The following is a 17,522-nucleotide window of genomic DNA, read 5'->3' on the forward strand; positions in this document are numbered from 1 at the left end:
TATCTTATCTTATCATACCAGCATGGTATGAGGCATTGGGACGTCGCAGAGGAAGAACCTCTGAGCTGCAGTTAACATGGTGAACACAACAACAGAGACACACCTCTGTCATATCAAATTTCAGACTGGAATAACCTCAATCTAAAAAGATGGCCCCCTCCCCGGGAAAATTTCTGGCTTCAGAAAATGAAGGTATTCATTCCTCTTTCCATTGACCTGATGTAACTCAGACCCACCCCTTGCACTTCCAAGTGAGATCTTGTTTTCCTACAAAAAGCCTCGACTACACCGTGTTCTCTTTGCTACAGAGCATGGGCCAAAAGCTTGCGTAATGTTTGCTACCATTAAGTTTATGTTTGAGGGGCGGAAGGTAAAAGAAGGAGGAGGAGAGGCACAGAGTCTCCGGTCACAAGACTGCTGACAACCAACAACAAGCCTTACATGGTTTTCACTAAAAACACCCTTGATAAACTATATATCAATTCTACAAAGAGTAGGACAGTGGACAAATAATTATTTGCAATGATAAGTAACAGGGGAATACATACAATTTGAGGGGGAAAAAAACACATGGAATGATATAGCATTTAGACTTCTAGCAGATAATGCAACACATGGTAAAATACAAAGAATTATATATTTTTCCTGTTGGGAATATCTTAACATAATTAATTAATACATTTACACAGACAATGCAGATATGAGGAAAGACTCTGCTGACTGCAAGCCACATTTGATCTCTGGAAATACTGCATGAGTGTGCCAAGTCTGTGGCAATATTGCTGCGGCATCTCACAATTAGCAGATGGGTCAAGAGAGACGCGTGATCTCTAAGACATCAGAGTACCTGGATTGCTTTCATTATCACAACCGTGACACAATGCCACCACCCTCATCTGAACAATCTCCCGATCTGGCTCCAAAACGTGCATCTGTGCGTCATCAAACATCACAGAATGTGGGGACCGTGGCTTGTTTACACACCTGCTTGTCACCCCCTATGATATGTATATCGCAAACGTGTACGACATGTATTTCACAGCTGTGTGACATTATGAAACGTGGCTAAATGCAACCTTAACAGTCACAAGAAATCAACCAGTATGCAGCGCCGACAGTTATATTTCTCATGGTATATACTTTATGTACTCATATTCAGTAAATAACTGAATGCAAGGCCTTTAAGTAAAACAGCTAACCTGTGGTTCAATCACTGGTTTTATCGCTTCAGAAGCATTTACATTGACCACTCTGTGCAAAGCTGCATGCAGTGACTCAGATGGGGATTTCTCTGAACACCCACCTCACCATAATCATACATCACTGGGTGTATGAGCGATGATTATGGCTTTATAAATATAGTTCTTACATTTCTGTGACACACAAAGAGGAGGTAGAGCGATGTGATGCTGCTTGCACTTCTTCTTTCATTAAAATAGACTGACCCCCTCCATGTTTGACTTTTAACGTTGCTTTGTTTTGCAGCATCGGAATCATAAAGCTAGGCTTTGATTTAATATGTTTCCGTCTAAACGTGAAGATCGAGTTTGACCACAAGTTGCTCTCGTCTCCACAAAGCTCCTCACATAACAGTACTGTGTCGACACGCACGTAGTCACCATTTCCTTCCTCTATACATCCCGAGGCCAGGCCTCTGAAACAAAACACAGCTCACTGGTCGAATACCAATTCAGATATCTTACTGATTTATTTAACTGCTTTTTACGGACCTATGTCTTGAAATCTAATTAAAGCCTTATTAAATACATAAATAGAGACTATCATTAAGCCATAATATATTCTGGGTTGTGTGTAGTACGTTAAATATAGTTTTTACTTTTTTTCCTTGAGAGGAGGACATGAATGTACAAATTAAATGAAATGGAACCTTGCCATGGTTTTCTTTTCTAGAAGGCACGTGATCCATCCAGCATGTTGACGCAATCGTGAGGAGGGTGGAGTCAGCGGGAGGTTATAAAATCACCCACGCTGTAGCTTTCCAGCCACCTTCCACGTACCAACTATTAGGCGTATCCCCCCTCCCTTGACCGCCCTCTGCGGCTGTAGAAGCAGTGGGTGAAACAACGACGCTAACGCTGGAGCTATAAAACTAACAACGGGGTGAGTAACAAGCGTTATTATTTATTTAATTCAGCAAATTATAATTTAAGGCCTCTTTTTATGCTGCTGAATTTCCAATGCGGTATTATTAGCTACTAACTGTTTTTTTTTTGTTTGTTTTGTTTTTGTTTTTTTGTCGTTGATGTCTAACGGCAATTACAAATCCGTTTAACAGTCATTTCGCGTGCACTGGTTGGTTAAAGTGCCACTGAAATATAAGTTAGCTTAACGGATGTTGGCCTCCCTGCGGCCGTTGCAGCCGCGTCAAATGTTTTACTGAAGACTGCGTGGTTTCCAGACATTATGTATTCATGTTGGTGAAACGGTTGTATTTTGAGTCGTTTATTTCATTCAAAGGTTTCCTTAATTGATTACATGTGTGCAACTGACCAGTTAGCTTAGACTAATTAAATGTACTCTGTAGCTAAGTAGCGGTTGCTATTGTTAAATCGTACCCCCATTAGCATGTCACAAATCTGTACTAATTTGTCATTTGGTGACATGTTCAGTTGAACGTGGCTTGTAGCAGTTTTCTTGAGTTTAATCGAGTGACTTGTTTCAGTGCTGTGGAAAGTAACGTTGCGGTGTCGTCCTTAGGGCTCCCGTTTAAAGCGCCGCAGCAAGCTGACCAGCTAGCGCAGTGTCATCACTAGCGACTCTCTCTGAGACAACTATCTGTTTCGGAGTAGTGCAGATTGATACCCCAGACACCACTGCCGCCGCACATCCGCCAAGACATCCACCACAAACCGAGACAATATGGTGCAAAATAAGATAACCGAAGTCAAAGGATTCCACCGCTCCTTCAAGGTGAGCTTGAAGTCCAAGGAGGAAAGATGCTGAACTGCTGTAATCACGCCCTTTGGGAAGCCTGCACTGGGGGGACTTCACTTATCTATATATAAACACATCTGTTGCTATCCCCCATCTTAATGCTGACATGGATATGGCCTGCTAACACGTGCGAGTGGAGGAAATGGGTTTCTTGATTTAAATATGTTGGAGCTAATAATAAAAGAATTGTTACAGAAATTGTGATATGAGCTCATTAAGCCAACTTTACTCTTGTATTATCAGATGGGCTTTTATCTTTACAACTGTACTTTGATTTTATGGGCCTTGGAAGTTGGATGACGACAGCCATTATCAGTTATGAATAACCGGTTTAGACTGCATACTATAACAAGGTTATTTATTGGCTTTTTAGGGACAAAATCCCTTTGAATCAGAGGACTTTACCAAGAATGGATCCCATCTTATTGATTCGTCGTTTAATTTTGGATCCTCCCCAAGACATGGTGAGTATTTTAAGTGTCCGGAATACTGTTACTGCCTATCACACTTCCTATAGATGTGATAAATCATAGACTTTTGTCCCCCCTCTTAGTCTTCTTAAAGTGTGTTTCGACTCTTATTTGCCAGCTCATGGTAGTTTTGATACTCTCATTTTGTTAGACATGCCTTCCAGCCAGCCTATTGACATTCCCGATGCCAAGAAGAGAAACAAGAAGAAAAAGCGTTGCCGGGCAACTGACAGTTTCTCTGGGCGATTCGAGGGTAAAAGCTTTTACCGCCTATAACTTTATATTGACGTTATTCACAAAACTTGACTAAATGCTATGATATATAATTGTCCTGACCTGCTCTTTCTGACACAGATGTCTACAGACTGCAAGATGAAGTGTTGGGGGAGGGCGCTTATGCCAGAGTGCAAACTTGCATCAATCTAATCACAAACAAGGAGTATGCCGTCAAGGTAAGACACAGCCACCTATTGTGCATGACTAGGGTGTATTTGAAAACACTGCAGCTATTTCCACATGCCACTTATCTGTGTGGGAGACAGTGGCTGGCAACCCATTTAGATATGTTAAATCCCTAGGACTGTGCTGACATCACTATGAATATTTAGAGGCATGTTGCAGAGGCCCCTGAATCATTAAATGCTGATCAGGAGTGAGATGTAAGCAAATAAGGCTACTGGATGTAAGTCAGTAGAAATCTGTTGATCAAGATCAGGCCTCAAAGCTAATGTCTGCAAGTGTTTCCTCCGTGCTACTTATGCACTGTTGCAGTTATCGGACACTTCTCTTCACTGTTTTCAGTTTGTGAGCCTATCGGCGAGCTGGGAGGGATATACCCACCCCTTTACTTTATTCTTATTGCCTACAGAGGACGCTCGTAGCGAGAACATTATGTTCTGCTAACTGTGCCAAAACAAAACCCACAGAGGAAGGAGGGGCAACGGATGAGGGCTGTGACCCAGGGTGTTTACACTACTTTGTTCTCACTCAGAACAGTTCTCTACTTCTTTCTCTTTTCCTTCAGGGGTGTGGGCATGTGAATACATGTCATGACTTCTGGGGACTTCCTACCTTTTGGTACTTTTACATAGTTTCTCATTTCCTTGTTGGGAGCTAGAACTTTGTAGAATACTTATTCTTGTAACAGTTTGCAGGTAAATTCTTTTAAAGCGATAGATTAAAAACCTGACTCCCCTTTGTACAAGTGTCCATATCATTCTCATTAATATTTAAGTCACCATGCACTGAGTTCGTTTATCTACACCCAGGATAGTTTGGTAGATCCCTTGGGATGTTTCAATTCTGGGGGAGGAGGCATGAAAGTTTGTGATTGTTGAAGGTCTTCTGAGAGTTTGGGGGGGGGGGGGGGGGGCTTGAGATTGCTCCTGCCAGATGTCCTGTCTCTCCCCTCCCCCTCCAGACATGGTGATGTTGGGGGCGGGTCGTTTGGGTTGCGTCCTCATATTGCAAAAGCCTCAGAAATCCAAGGACAAGCAAAGAGCTGTGCTGGACATGTCAGTCTGTGACTCAAAGACAAAACTTTTAAGGTGTTATTTCACAATCCTGGGTTGACGTTTGAACCCGGAGTAAGATTTAGTGAAGACTTCTTCTGCCAGTAGGTTGTGCTTTGATCGCCGATCTGGATGAACTACCATAAATCTAGCTTTGCAGTATATGCCTCCTTACCTTCGTATGGTAGCTATCCATTTTTCCATTTCCTAATATACAGTCTTGTTATGATCAGCAGAAAGTGTGCTAATTGGGGACTGTTATTCCTGCTGACTCAGACTGAAAAGTGAACAGGCTTTGGACTGTTCATGGGTCTCTTGTCTGTGCATTAATCCTTCACACACATTGCAACACTCTCCTCACTGGGCTTCAATACCAGCTGTAATCCAGTAACCAGGAAGGGAGCCATACACCGCCTCCCAGTCAGACAATAACCAACCCTGGCTGGAAAATTCAGGCCTTTTGCTTTGGTGTCAGCAGTCTGTCTCTGTCTGGCAGGGTATCATGCAGCTGGTGGCCTCTGTAGCTTAGTTCTAGGAAGCGGTTATTTTTAGACAATTTTCTGTTGTTATCATAAACAGTTTTGGATTAACTTGTGGGGATGTTAAGAGAACAGTTATGAACACTTAAGAGCTCTTAACACATAACTGTGGGTAGCACGAAAGGGGTATATACACATATACATACACACACAAATACAGATGAGTTTTCATTCTCAGTCTGGTCTCTTGCCGTCTGTGGGCCCAGCTGAAAGTAGGTCAAACTATCTTTGCAATTATGCCAGAGGGCAGGATAATGTTTGATTGCAGTTAAACTTCAGGTGTGGTCTTGCAGGCAGCAAATTGTAAGGTACTGTGTAAAAGCTGTATAATCTTGCCAATATTGTCTGTTCTAGTGTAAACATGGCTGTGGGCAGGGTTTTTTTTTTTTTTTTTTTTTTTTTGTGGTGCAGAGTGAGAGGGTGGCAGTGCCTGAATGTTTATTTTCACAGACGAATGAGCTCAGTTTTTCTTAAAACTACTGCCTTTATTTACATGTTTCTTAACTAGAATTTGTTCCTGTTCCAGATCATTGAAAAAAGACCAGGTCACAGCCGCAGCCGTGTCTTCCGTGAGGTTGAGATGCTCTATCAGTGCCAGGGCCACAGGTAATGTACTGCTGTTGTCTAAAAACATATAGCACTAGACAGTCCTGCAGACTGAGAGACCCAGTTTGTCCTGCATCACAAGATGCATTCCACTTTTGGTGCCACAAAGTTTCTGTGACGGGGCTTGAAGTGCTAAGCATTTGATTTGAGCGTTATAGTACTTTTGCTTCAGTCAGCCAAGGAGAGATGGCTCAGATTGTGACGAGAAAGGAGTCGACCTAAACTATAGGAGGTCGATATCTGGTTGTTTCACATCGGTTATGTTATAAGGTACAAATATATCAGTCTGTAGAAATTACTTTTTTTTTTTTTCTCCTTTCTTCCCATCAATACTGCCAAAGCGCACTTCTCTTTCACTGTTGCATAGGCTGTGTTGTGACCTACCTGTACTCTTCCTCAGAAGGCAGTTTTCTAGTATTCACAAATGTGAGTTCAGTGGTAATGCAGAACATCCAGGGCTTAAAAAAACCCTGCTCTTTGCTCTTTATAAGCAACCAGTCCTTCAAGTTCTAGGTGCTGTTGGTCAAAACCTGTATGAGTTTGCATGGTTTTTAGCATTTTCTTTTCCTCCTCCCCGTTCTGTGGGACATTACTAACCACTTTGTTTCTCTTTCTGCAGGAACATCCTGGAGCTTGTGGAGTTCTTTGAAGAGGAGGACAAATTCTACCTGGTGTTTGAAAAGCTTAGAGGAGGTAAGTATTGCTGTATAATCTTGCCAATGTTTGTCTTTGCATGTGATTTACATTTAGCTTTTTAATAGGGCTGATTCACTCTCATTAATCCTCCCTGTTAGGTTCAGTTTTGGCACAGATTCACAAGAGACAGCACTTCAGTGAGCAGGAAGCCAGCGTTATTGTGTATGACATTGCCAGCGCTCTAGACTTTCTGCATAACAAGGGTAAGACTACTTGAACATAATGGTGGTAAATGTTTGTCTTTTCCCAAAAAAAAGATAAATGTGTAGAAGATGGGTTTTTACCCAGCAGTTTGGAATAGACAACTTTAGCTTTAGCTAAAATGTTCCTGTTCAAATCGACCGGTGACAAAAACACAAATTTATATTGCTGAAACTAGCAAAGTGATCAGTTTGTACTTTGAATCATACTTCAGAAAATCCTTTTTTTCACTTAAGCGCAATGAATACTGATGCTTTTTATCGTTTTCTTTTTCAGGAATGGCACATAGAGATCTGAAACCTGAAAACATTCTCTGTGAGAGTGCAGACAAAGTGAGTTTATTACTTTCTGTTGATTCAAAGGGTAACAAATAAAGTTATAAACTGCAATAGGTTTGCCTCATGGTGATGTTGGTGCCATTTATAATAAATCTGCATAGAATTTTGACCTTTTTTAAAAAATAATTATTTTATTATTATTCCTATATCAAATGATCTGAAATGAAAATCATTACCATGTTTTCCTTCTGTCAGATTTCTCCAGTTAAGATCTGTGACTTTGACTTGGGCAGCGGGATCAAGCTGAACAGTGACAGCTCACCTATCTCTACCCCTGAACTCTTGACTCCTGTAAGTCAATCTCCTTACTTTCCTCATCTTTAATCTTTTATCGCCTTTTTTTTTTTTTTTTTTTTTTTTTAATGGGTGTGGTTTTTGTGGGAAGGAAAATGTAATCTGCTTGACATTGTTTTTAATTGTAGTTTATAGCAAGGAACCGGTCACTTATGCTGATATTGTGGTTTGTGTCCTTGTTGCAGATAAGGATGTTTTTTACGCTGTAAAACATCTTTATCATGCCTAATATACTAATAATTGCCTGTTAAGCAATACTCAGCGGTGTTTGCTTCAGGATAGCTTACTGATTGAGAGAGAGTTGTTTTGAGGTTATAACGGTTCATTGTCGTGGAGCTTCCCTGAAATGGCTTGAACTATTTACTGAATTACCCCCTTTTTATAATGGTATCCTTGGAAAGGATGCCTTTAGGTAAACGTCAACGTCCTGTTCCTTATCAGTGGTAAATATTGAGTCCCATTTGTGTCGAGGCTATGATTGTTTAAACCTAATGTTGTTGTCGCAACACAAAGTAATATGTCTGGAAGCAGTCCAAAAAGGTGGGGTAGTTGATACAACAGAGTAATGGTAAAGTTGAACTGGAGAGCTTTCTGCATATGTCAACATGTAGTCTGCTGAAGTGAATAGATGCAGCTGAAGAAAATCAGTTTAGCCTGCAGGAATGTGTGGGTGTGGGCTCAAACACCATGTGACTATCTTTATCTTCCTTTTGCAAAGATAATGGGTGAAGAGCATATCTCTGACCTTAAGGCGAGATGGTTTAGAGGCGTTATGTTTAGTCTGCTGTAAAGTTGAGTATAGTTATGTTGCACAGATCATTTTTATTGGAAATTATCTGTATCCCAACTCTGTCATCTTTGTTGAGCCTAGACTCAACAGAGTTTTGGACCCACTAGGTTTTCTTTGGGGGGGGGGGGGGGATGGACTCCTCAGGTCAGGACACGGTATAATTGCCTTGAAATGTGACAAAGACTTACAAGATGGTGTCCTTGGGCATGAAGTTTCATTAAAACCAAAATACAAACTCTCGTTTCCCATTTCTGTCCTGTGGTGCGAGAGAAAAACATCCCTCTTTTAGCTTAGTCTCCGCCCAGAGGCCCCAGCAACACTTGTGCTGGTCTGCATTTTTTTTTTTTTGTTTTTCATACAATGGCTCTGCAAAAGGCTTGTTCTAGAAATCTGAGTCTTTTCTCCCCTACACCTAGCAACTGAGCTGTGATTGGCTAAATCTGTGGGCGGGGGAGGGTAACTGGGAGGGACAAATTTTCAGTCTGGTCATGCGCTTTGGCTTGTTTTTGTTGCCTTGATCACAAGAACAATGTTATCTGATTTTCATTTCGCTAGTGGCACTTGTAACCCCCCCCCTTTTAACCACATTCCTACAGCTGCTGTTGCACAGTATAACGCAATGTGACATTTATTGCTAAGTTATTGGTATCTCTGAATGTGTTTAAACATCATTGTTGAGGCGTTTGTGCTGTGTATAGTGTGACCTGAAAGGGACTTTTCTGTGGGGAAAAACTCTGCACAGTTTGTCTGCTTTGCCTGAAATGTCAAGGTTTTTCTGCAGCAGTTAGAAACCAAGGTCTTCTTCCTCTAAGCCTCTTCTGATAATCCTGTCGTTGACAAACAGCAGAGGTGTGTGTCATCAGTGGTATCAGTGTGGTCTGACTCGTCACATGGTTTCAGGAAAGCCCCAGGTTGCAATACCAACTAATTCTGCTGATTAGCAGCTTACAGGAAGGTATGGGAACAATTTTACCGTCAAGGTGTACAGAAAGGACAAATAAGAGTTAAGATTGCTAAGTGCTGCGATTACCATTTTGCTGCACCACCTCTGCCTTTTCAGTGGCAGATATAAGCAGCACTGGACTGGCTGTCTACTTCTCGACTTGTTTTGTATTTTATAATGCCCTTTTTTTTTTTTTTTAGACACCTAAGACCAAAATATCCGCTGTTTGTCTTTTGGTTTGCGTGTATTTAACAGCTGTCTGAATCCTTGGTGCTCGTCTCTGTTCGCAGTCACCAGACATGTTGTTCATGTTGGAAATGTGGGGGTAGGGATTTTTACAGAGGCAGCTTTGTCTGTGCAGTGAATTTTATTATATAAGGAAGCAGCAGGGTGGAGGTGGAGTTTAGAGACAGCTGGTACATGGTACAGGGACACAATGAATTCCTACTCAGTGTGAGCAGTTATGCAGACTGAGTTACAGCTTTAAAAGTTAAGGAATTCTTCCCAATCTGGCATTCAGAATATACTTGGAAATCTGCAATTCCTAATTCTTGCTGTAACTCGTAAAAAAAAAAACTTCTGCTGAACTAAGAACCTTCTTCTCTTTACAAAAAATATTGCCAGTTATGTTTAAAAGTTATGCAACTATCCAGGGCCCAGCCCAGTGTCTGGCCACCCACAACAGCCAATCCTCTTTCCCTCGCTCTGTGTTTGGCCTAATTTTTTTCTTTTTTTCCCCTGGCTACATAAGACAGTGAAGGATCTGGGTTTATCCTTGCCTCCAAAGCAGTGACTCAAAGCTGCTGTCTGTCTACACTCTCTTCACAACACGATATTCCAAACGGGGATCTTCAGCAGAGAAAAGTTGTATGACAAATTTTAAATGGCTGCATCAGTGCAGATAAGCATGTGACTGTCATACAGACCTCCCCCACCACCACACTGCCCAAGAATAGACTCCAAGCTTTTATATGCAACCACGAGGTATAGGCTGAAAGGAGTGCAGCAGCAGCTAAGAGGATCGTTTCTTTTAGATGGCCTCATTTCTGCTATAGTTGGCTCGGCTTTACATCATCCCTAGGGCTAACAAACTTGTTTTTCTGTTTGTCTTCCCACAGTGTGGTTCAGCAGAGTACATGGCACCTGAGGTAGTTGAGGCCTTTAGTGAAGAGGCTACAATCTATGACAAGCGCTGTGACCTGTGGAGCCTTGGAGTCATCCTCTACATCATGCTGAGTGGCTACCCACCATTTGTAGGCCGCTGTGGCGGTGACTGTGGATGGGAATTGGGAGAACCCTGCCACACCTGCCAGGTAACACAGGACAAGAGATGAAGCGAAAATGACATTTTTCTCTGTTTGGACAAATGTAACTGATGGAGATTGTTTGTTCATTTCCAGAACACCTTGTTTGAAAGTATCCAGGAAGGAAAATACGAGTTTCCAGAGAAGGACTGGGCTCACATCTCCTCAAGTGCCAAAGATCTGATATCCAAACTTCTGGTTCGAGATGCCAAAAACCGCCTGAGTGCCAGCCAGGTGCTGCAGCACATCTGGGTGCAAGGGGTAAGTCTGAATCCTTCAGATCACTTCCATATATCAGGCACGTGTGATGCAAGCAAAGATGACCTGATCGTGTTTGACTTTGTTTCTAACAAACAAACATGTCTTCTTTACTATTCAGGGTGCATCTGACACTTTATCAACATCAATCTTACATCAGAGGTAAGACTTTAGAGCTGTGACTAGTTAAGACGCTTTGAAATAGCATATTTGGAACATGTATACCTCCTTTGTTTTACAGTTTTGGTTGTTTTTTCCTCTTCTTGTCCATCAGAACCAGCAGTACCAGGGATCTGACATTCTTTTCTGACAAAGCCATGGCTGTAAACCGACAGCTAGCTCAACAGGATGACATGGAAGACCAACAGCATCAGGAAGTCCCATATGTTGTCAACGCTACTGGCTCCTCTGTGCGCCTCACTCCTCCTTCCAAGTCCAAGCTGGCCAGGCGCAGGCAGCGAAACAGTCAGCCAAAAGGAGGACCCGTGTCTGCTGCAGAGCTACGTCAGCTCCTGGCCCCTCTCGTTATCGTGGGAGACTGTGCCTGAACCTGAAGCTGGAATTCTGACCCTCACTTACAATTAGGATCCAGATCAAAGACTGCCCTGAGACTCTCCCACCCACTTCTGACCCCTCTCTCTGATTCTAGCTGGCCTTGGTTCCCCTGCTATTCAGGCTTTGATGCCGCTGTAAAGGGAGACGCTGCTTGCAGCCCTATCTCTAAATGCCTTCTGCCGTTATCCAGCACTTCTGAAGCACATCAGCACAGGGCCTGCATATAAGAAACACAAATGTGTACATTCAGGTTTGGGAGGAAGGCCAATTAATGATTTGGGAGATGTTTGTTTGTTTTTCCCTTTTCCCTTTTCCCTTCCTCCATACAGTCAGAACATTTTTCTTTGAAACTAAGCTCAGACACCAAAGGACAACCTGTTGTGCTGCTCCCATGTTACAGCTGGATCCACTGTGAATTAAGTTATCTGGAATGTTCTCTTTGCCTGTATGTATACGCATGAAAGGCCCATTTGCAGATACGTACAAGCTTATGCAATATGCCAAGATGAAGGCTGTTCTGTCTCTAAAGGATTTAGTATATGGGGTCGGAGGGCTGTAAGCCAATGCTGTCTGTGCCTGGTGTGGTCCATTTTGTGGCTAGGGACTCCTCAAAGATTTTGTTTTCCTACATTTAAGTTAAAATTCCTCACATCTGAGCCTCTTCTGTAAATGTCTGAGATTGGCACATGCACTCATCCAGCTTGGTGGCCACGCACTTAATGCTTCAAGAGCAAAGAATGTTCACCTGTGCCCTACAAGCTGTAACTTACCGTTTCACCAATCCATAGTTTTTATGTGACCACATGACAAATTATTGGTGGCCACAGCAATTGTTGGAGGCTGTCAGGCAAGTCTAATGGTATACGGCTGTTTAACTTGGTTACGGTGTAAAGCAACCCAAAAACTAAAAATTCTGAGCTTGTAATGCCGGTTATGTTGGTACAGGCTATTTCTAGATGATGTTCAATGGCTTCACAAGTGAGATGGGGTCAGTGGTACTTTCATTGTAAAGAATCTGTGACATGTCTCCTTTGCTCTAACAAATTGTCCTTTTTTTTTCTTTTTTTTCCCTTTTTTTTGGATTTTTTCTTTTTTTCCTACAGATGAATTTATGCATTATATTTAAACTTAAATATTTTGTCAGTAAAAACAACTCCTGTTAAGGGGGTTTGAAAAGCACATTTTGGCCACTGACCAGAGTGTAATTTGTTGATCAAATACATTTAAGTTATTTGGACCATTTTTCTTTAAAAGGTGTTGCCGTTTATTGTCTTCTCACCCCTTCCAGAACAAAAAATTATGACAAGTAAGAGGCAGATGAGATTTTATTAAAGGAAAAAAAAACAAAAGGAAAACATTCCACACAAAAAAATCCTCCAGACATTTAGCTGTATTAAGTTTACTTTATTCTTCATGTTTGAAAACTCCACGTCAATGTGCCACACTTTCTTTTTTTATTTTGTATTGCTGTCGATAAGCTTTCATCTTGTATGATTTTTATTCAGGTGCTGTTCAGGAGATATTTTCCTTTTAAAACCTTTATGTTCAGAGTATGAGGTGAGATGGAGCATTCATGCCCAGTGAAGGAGAGTTTTTAAGTTTAATTTTTTTTTTTTCAATATGTAAGAGTTGGCAATAATTTTTATTACTCCGATAAGTCAAAGCTCTTTCTGTAACAGGCAGGTAATGGACTGGTGATGAGGTCTCAGCACTGGAGCCATTTCACCAAAGAGGGTTCACGTCATGACATTGAAAACATGATCCATCACTTAGCAGTGGGGGGGAAACGTCAGATTCCACGTCCTGTTGCTAGCACTGCAGCGACGGTACTCTGGAAATGGTGTCAAAGGACCCGTTATGCTGATAATAGAACACTGTAATAGTTCTAAAAAAAAAAAAAAATACTTTCTACAGATGCATCATTATGGGATTTTATGTCTTATAATAAGACTTACTTGAATCTGAGTATGCAGCTGTTTTCTCTAGTTTTGGAAACTACTTTGCTATCAATCTTAAAGCATTAGGCTGAAGATCAAGGCAATCTTTAGAGGTTAAAACAACAAAAACCAAACCTTTACAGTTCAGTATTCTGCCTTTTTCTCCCTTCTGAGCTTCATACAAGTTAGTCCCTACTTTTTGATAGGGTTGGATACTCGTAAACGCACACTTTGGCCGTACTCTGTAATATCCTGATGGGTAAAGTCTGAGTTTTCTTGGTCATGACCATTTCTACTATCTATCAAATGGCAGTTTGGGGGGAGGGGGGTGTTTTGGGACTGCCTTTTAAGAGGAAGGGCGGGCGGCAAAATGATATCCTACAGCCTCTGTTTTGTATCGTTTGTCATTTTGAAGTTAAACAAAGTGTTAAAATTTTGTCATTCAGATGGACAGTATCACCAACCCTCCCCACAGTTTGAATGTAGCCTGAAGGCGAAGAATTTGCAATCCAGCAACATTGATCAAATGTTCTATAAACGGCTCCTTTTCATAGGCACGATGTGGGGTTCTTCTGTTTATACTGACAGTCTTCAAGCGTGTTGAGCCGACGCCTGATTTTTAACACTGAATCGCCCCAAGCCCCTTAGTGTTCAGGGGAAGAAATTTAAAGTACAAAAATCCTTCAAGTACAAAAGATATTTTGATTTAAGATATGCACTTTACTGTACCATGTGAATGATTGCAGTTCACTCAAGGCAACATTTATGAACAGTTGATACATAATTTTGTATTGTTTTTTTCTAAAAAAAAAATTGAAAAAAAATTCAATAAAATGCTTTGAACTACTTTCTTCGTTTGCCTGGGTCTTTTGTCACATTTATAAGTTTAAACTCAAAAACTACTGTGACAAGCACTTTTCCCAGTATCACTTGTTTCATATTAACTAGCGTTCTTATCTTTTGGCTGAGGCCATCTCATCCGATTCTGCGTGGTAAATCCTTCTATCAGTAACACTCTCTGATATGTGGGCAGACTATCACATATGTCCTTGGCTGTTAGTAAATATGATCTCGCTTGTCTCCACATGTACAGAAATGTGACTGGTTTCACCTTGCATTAGTCACACGGAGTGCAGCTGTGGGGGCGCTCTTCTCAGAAAGACAGGCCCCATCTGACAAGACTGATGCAACCTGCTGCAAGAGCTGCAGCTCCCGTGTGCCAACTTATGATCTCCCTACAGATCCAACATGATTTGTGATCCAACATGGTGGTGTAAAGAAACATGTATCCAGGCTTGGTGAAAAGGAGACAAAAAGCATCTTTAGTAATATTGTTTTTATTTGTGCCGTACAGTAACCAATCGGCATAGAGTATTGATGCCACTTTTGGATGTGAACTGTAACACTAGGAATTAAGTCATGTATGATCGCATCAGCTCTATTAATGATACACGTCATGTTATTCTATGAGTCACAATTACATTAACCTTTACCCACAAACAAACTATCCGTTTACACTTTATACAGAAAGTACACGGTTTCAACAAACTGTCTGTTGTGCAACTTCTATTTCAGCATTGCAAACGTCACAGGCCGAGAGGAAATTAAATGATGCAACAACAGTGCGTTTTCTGTACAGTGCCAGCAGAACGTGTGGAAGCAGAGATGTGTGTCTCCCTCTGCTGGACAGGTCACCCTAATGCAGGGAATCTCAGCCGGGATCAAACTCTTATTTTTAACAAGGGTGCAGTGGATTATATTCTTAGACCCATTTGATCGTGAAACATTACATGGAGAGAGGCAGGTTGGAGGGGGAGGGGGTTCCCCAGCCTTTTTCAAGCTCACGAAGCATTTCTAAACAAATTTTATCTCTGTAAATATCTCGCACTCATTTTTGCCTGATGAGCTTGAAATATTTCCAGGTGTTTTTTGGTGTAAGACAGTAGATGTCACACTTAAACAGCAATTTCACTGTCTCAGATGCATAAATCATTAAAAACAGTTCAATAAAAACTAACTTTAGGTCATGATGCCATGAAGTCCTGACTTTTCACTTAGTCTTTTGATGGCACCGGTGATATAATCAAGTCTGAGACGGACAATTGGGGAGATCAGAACAAAAGGAAAATTGAAGTCCGTGTAGCCAGGAGGCCTACAGTTTGTCATTCTCACAGCAGTTTGCTGCAGTGACCAGAGCACAGGAGTATTCACAGGAGCCTTTGTTCTCAGATTCTCAACACATGTTTGCAATAGCTGCCACATTTCAGCCTCTCATTTGGACCTAAAACTTTCCCTTGAATGTGCAAACATGAATACTTTTGACATTAACAATTATTTTTGCAGAGGAGAAAAAGCACATATTTTCTTTTGATATCAAAGCATTGATGGTGAATTTAATAGGTGATAATAGGAGCCAACAATACATATTACACACCAGGAGGCTTCAAAAGTAATTAAATACTAATACAACAACCTCATTAGTGTTTTAAAGGAAATGAACACAGCTTATATTAGTAATATTTGACACACCTACCCTCCAGTGTTCCTTTGTGTGAACAATAACTCTCTAAGAGCCAAAAGAAGTTGGCCTAAAGAGGTCCACCTGCAGAAAGGCAGCCAATTAGCCTTTCTCTCTTTCTTTCTTTGGTTTTTACGGCAGTTGTCGTACCATATTTTGGTGTATTACCGCCTCCAGCTGGTCTGGAGTGTGGATCAGGACGTCTATTCCACAAAACAAACTAACACAAAACCCTCAAACTTACCTCAAATCATCTGCATTAACCCTGTTCTCCTAAGATACTGAAACTGAAATTTATGCTGTCTCTCTTCAGAATTTCCCAGTAAAACATCTTTTTCTTCCTCAAGAGTCATCGTTAGCTCTCCTTGTTCAATATAGTTCAACAAAAACAAAAACATTTTCTTTAAAAGCAATTATTCCAACTCTGTTTTACTCAAGGGAGCTGCAGTGTCGATACGATCAATTGCTATGGCTTCCTTTAGCATGTCAGCTATTTCATTTCCTTTTATTCCTAAATGTGCTGGTATCCATACCGACATCACAATGGCTCCCATATTTTGAATTCTGTAATTTTTTTGTTGGATCTCTATCAGAATATCAGGTTTGCTCCCTGAAAAGTAGTTTTTAAGCTCATTAACGAAGAACTTGAATCTGAGCATATTATTGCTTATTGAGATCATATTTCACTGCAATGCTAACAGAACTGCTAACTGTATATATTGATAATCTATCACTGCCTCTTTTCTTTTTTGTATTTTGTAAACATCTGTATAGATGTGAATAAAGGTCTAATAATGTTTTCTGTGTATGTCTTAATTACTTGTGGGTGCACAACAAAGTCCTTGTCATTGTTCGTTTTGCATTGGGAGGTCTTCTGTTGCTTTAGGAAGTATCCATGAATGTATGACTGGGAGTGGTACAATTAGACTGAAGTCTGTTTCCGTTATTTCCATTTCTGTTGCTTTCGGTTCAACTATCCACCCACAACTTTCTGTTGTTCTCCTTTCCCTTTTCCCACAATGGTGTCATTATCTCTTCAGTCAGGTGGCTTTCAGCTGTAATTTAAAGACGTCTGTATTCTCCTCAGTTTTGGTGGCGTTTCTCCCATCTCCACTTGCAATGCTGATGTTGGAGTTGTTCCAAAGGCACCTGAACATAAACTGATATTGAATAGTGTCTGACTTTGCTGCTGATCCAAAAGCTATGCATCCATAGCCTAATAGTGAGCTTATCAGTCCCACGTAAAATGACCTCTCTCTGCCTCCAATTCATTCCCTACCAAATATATCAGAACATTTATTACTTTCTTACATTTGTCAAATATTTTCTAAATATACACCATCTATGTCACTCTTTCATTCAACCACAATCCTATAAACCTGAAAGTGTTTCATTCTTTCCAAACTCTCTACTAACAATTTAAAGCCCCACTTAATTGACCATTCTTCTATCTTAACAGTGGCATCTTGTGATAATAAATTCTAAATTCATACCCCTCTTCTAAACAGCCCCATCGTCTGGTGAAAATCCCATTCCTTTTTTCCAAATGTTAGAAAACATCATTTATCCTGATAGAAAACAACAGAGGGCTCACTATGCTACCTTGA

At 40.9% G+C, this 17,522-nt stretch overlaps 1 protein-coding gene and 1 long non-coding RNA gene across 2 annotated transcripts; one reads left to right on the forward strand and one right to left on the reverse strand.

Annotated features, from left to right (window-relative positions):
* The first annotated feature begins 1,994 nt into the window (after positions 1-1,994).
* On the forward strand, positions 1,995-14,244 carry mknk2b (MAPK interacting serine/threonine kinase 2b). Its single transcript, XM_072389173.1, has 14 exons — positions 1,995-2,121; positions 2,719-2,931; positions 3,329-3,419; positions 3,577-3,678; positions 3,780-3,877; positions 6,002-6,081; positions 6,701-6,774; positions 6,876-6,980; positions 7,255-7,310; positions 7,512-7,607; positions 10,462-10,656; positions 10,744-10,908; positions 11,027-11,067; positions 11,180-14,244. The coding sequence occupies exons 2-14, from the start codon at positions 2,881-2,883 to the stop codon at positions 11,451-11,453; spliced, it is 1,428 nt and encodes a 475-aa protein (XP_072245274.1). The 5' UTR covers positions 1,995-2,121; positions 2,719-2,880; the 3' UTR covers positions 11,454-14,244.
* Positions 7,477-10,513, reverse strand: LOC140311699 (uncharacterized). Its single transcript, XR_011916922.1, has 2 exons — positions 10,460-10,513; positions 7,477-7,605 (listed from the first exon to the last, which is right to left on the reverse strand). It is a non-coding gene; the product is annotated as an uncharacterized lncRNA (long non-coding RNA).
* Positions 14,245-17,522: the final 3,278 nt, after the last annotated feature.

The sequence above is a fragment of the Leuresthes tenuis genome, unplaced genomic scaffold (assembly GCF_036924035.1).
Source record: "Leuresthes tenuis unplaced genomic scaffold, fLeuTen1.0.hap1 SCAF_7, whole genome shotgun sequence".
NCBI classification, from domain to species: domain Eukaryota; kingdom Metazoa; phylum Chordata; class Actinopteri; order Atheriniformes; family Atherinopsidae; genus Leuresthes; species Leuresthes tenuis.

What these genes read in the sequence shown, in the direction of transcription:
- mknk2b (XM_072389173.1), top strand. Translation starts at nt 2,881, where the DNA reads ATGGTGCAAAATAAGATAACCGAAGTCAAAGGATTCCACCGCTCCTTC. An exon ending in AACCCTGCCACACCTGCCAG is followed by an intron (nt 10,657 to 10,743) that starts GTAACACAGGAC and finishes GTTCATTTCCAG; the next exon opens with AACACCTTGTTTGAAAGTAT. An exon ending in ACATCAATCTTACATCAGAG is followed by an intron (nt 11,068 to 11,179) that starts GTAAGACTTTAG and finishes CTTGTCCATCAG; the next exon opens with AACCAGCAGTACCAGGGATC.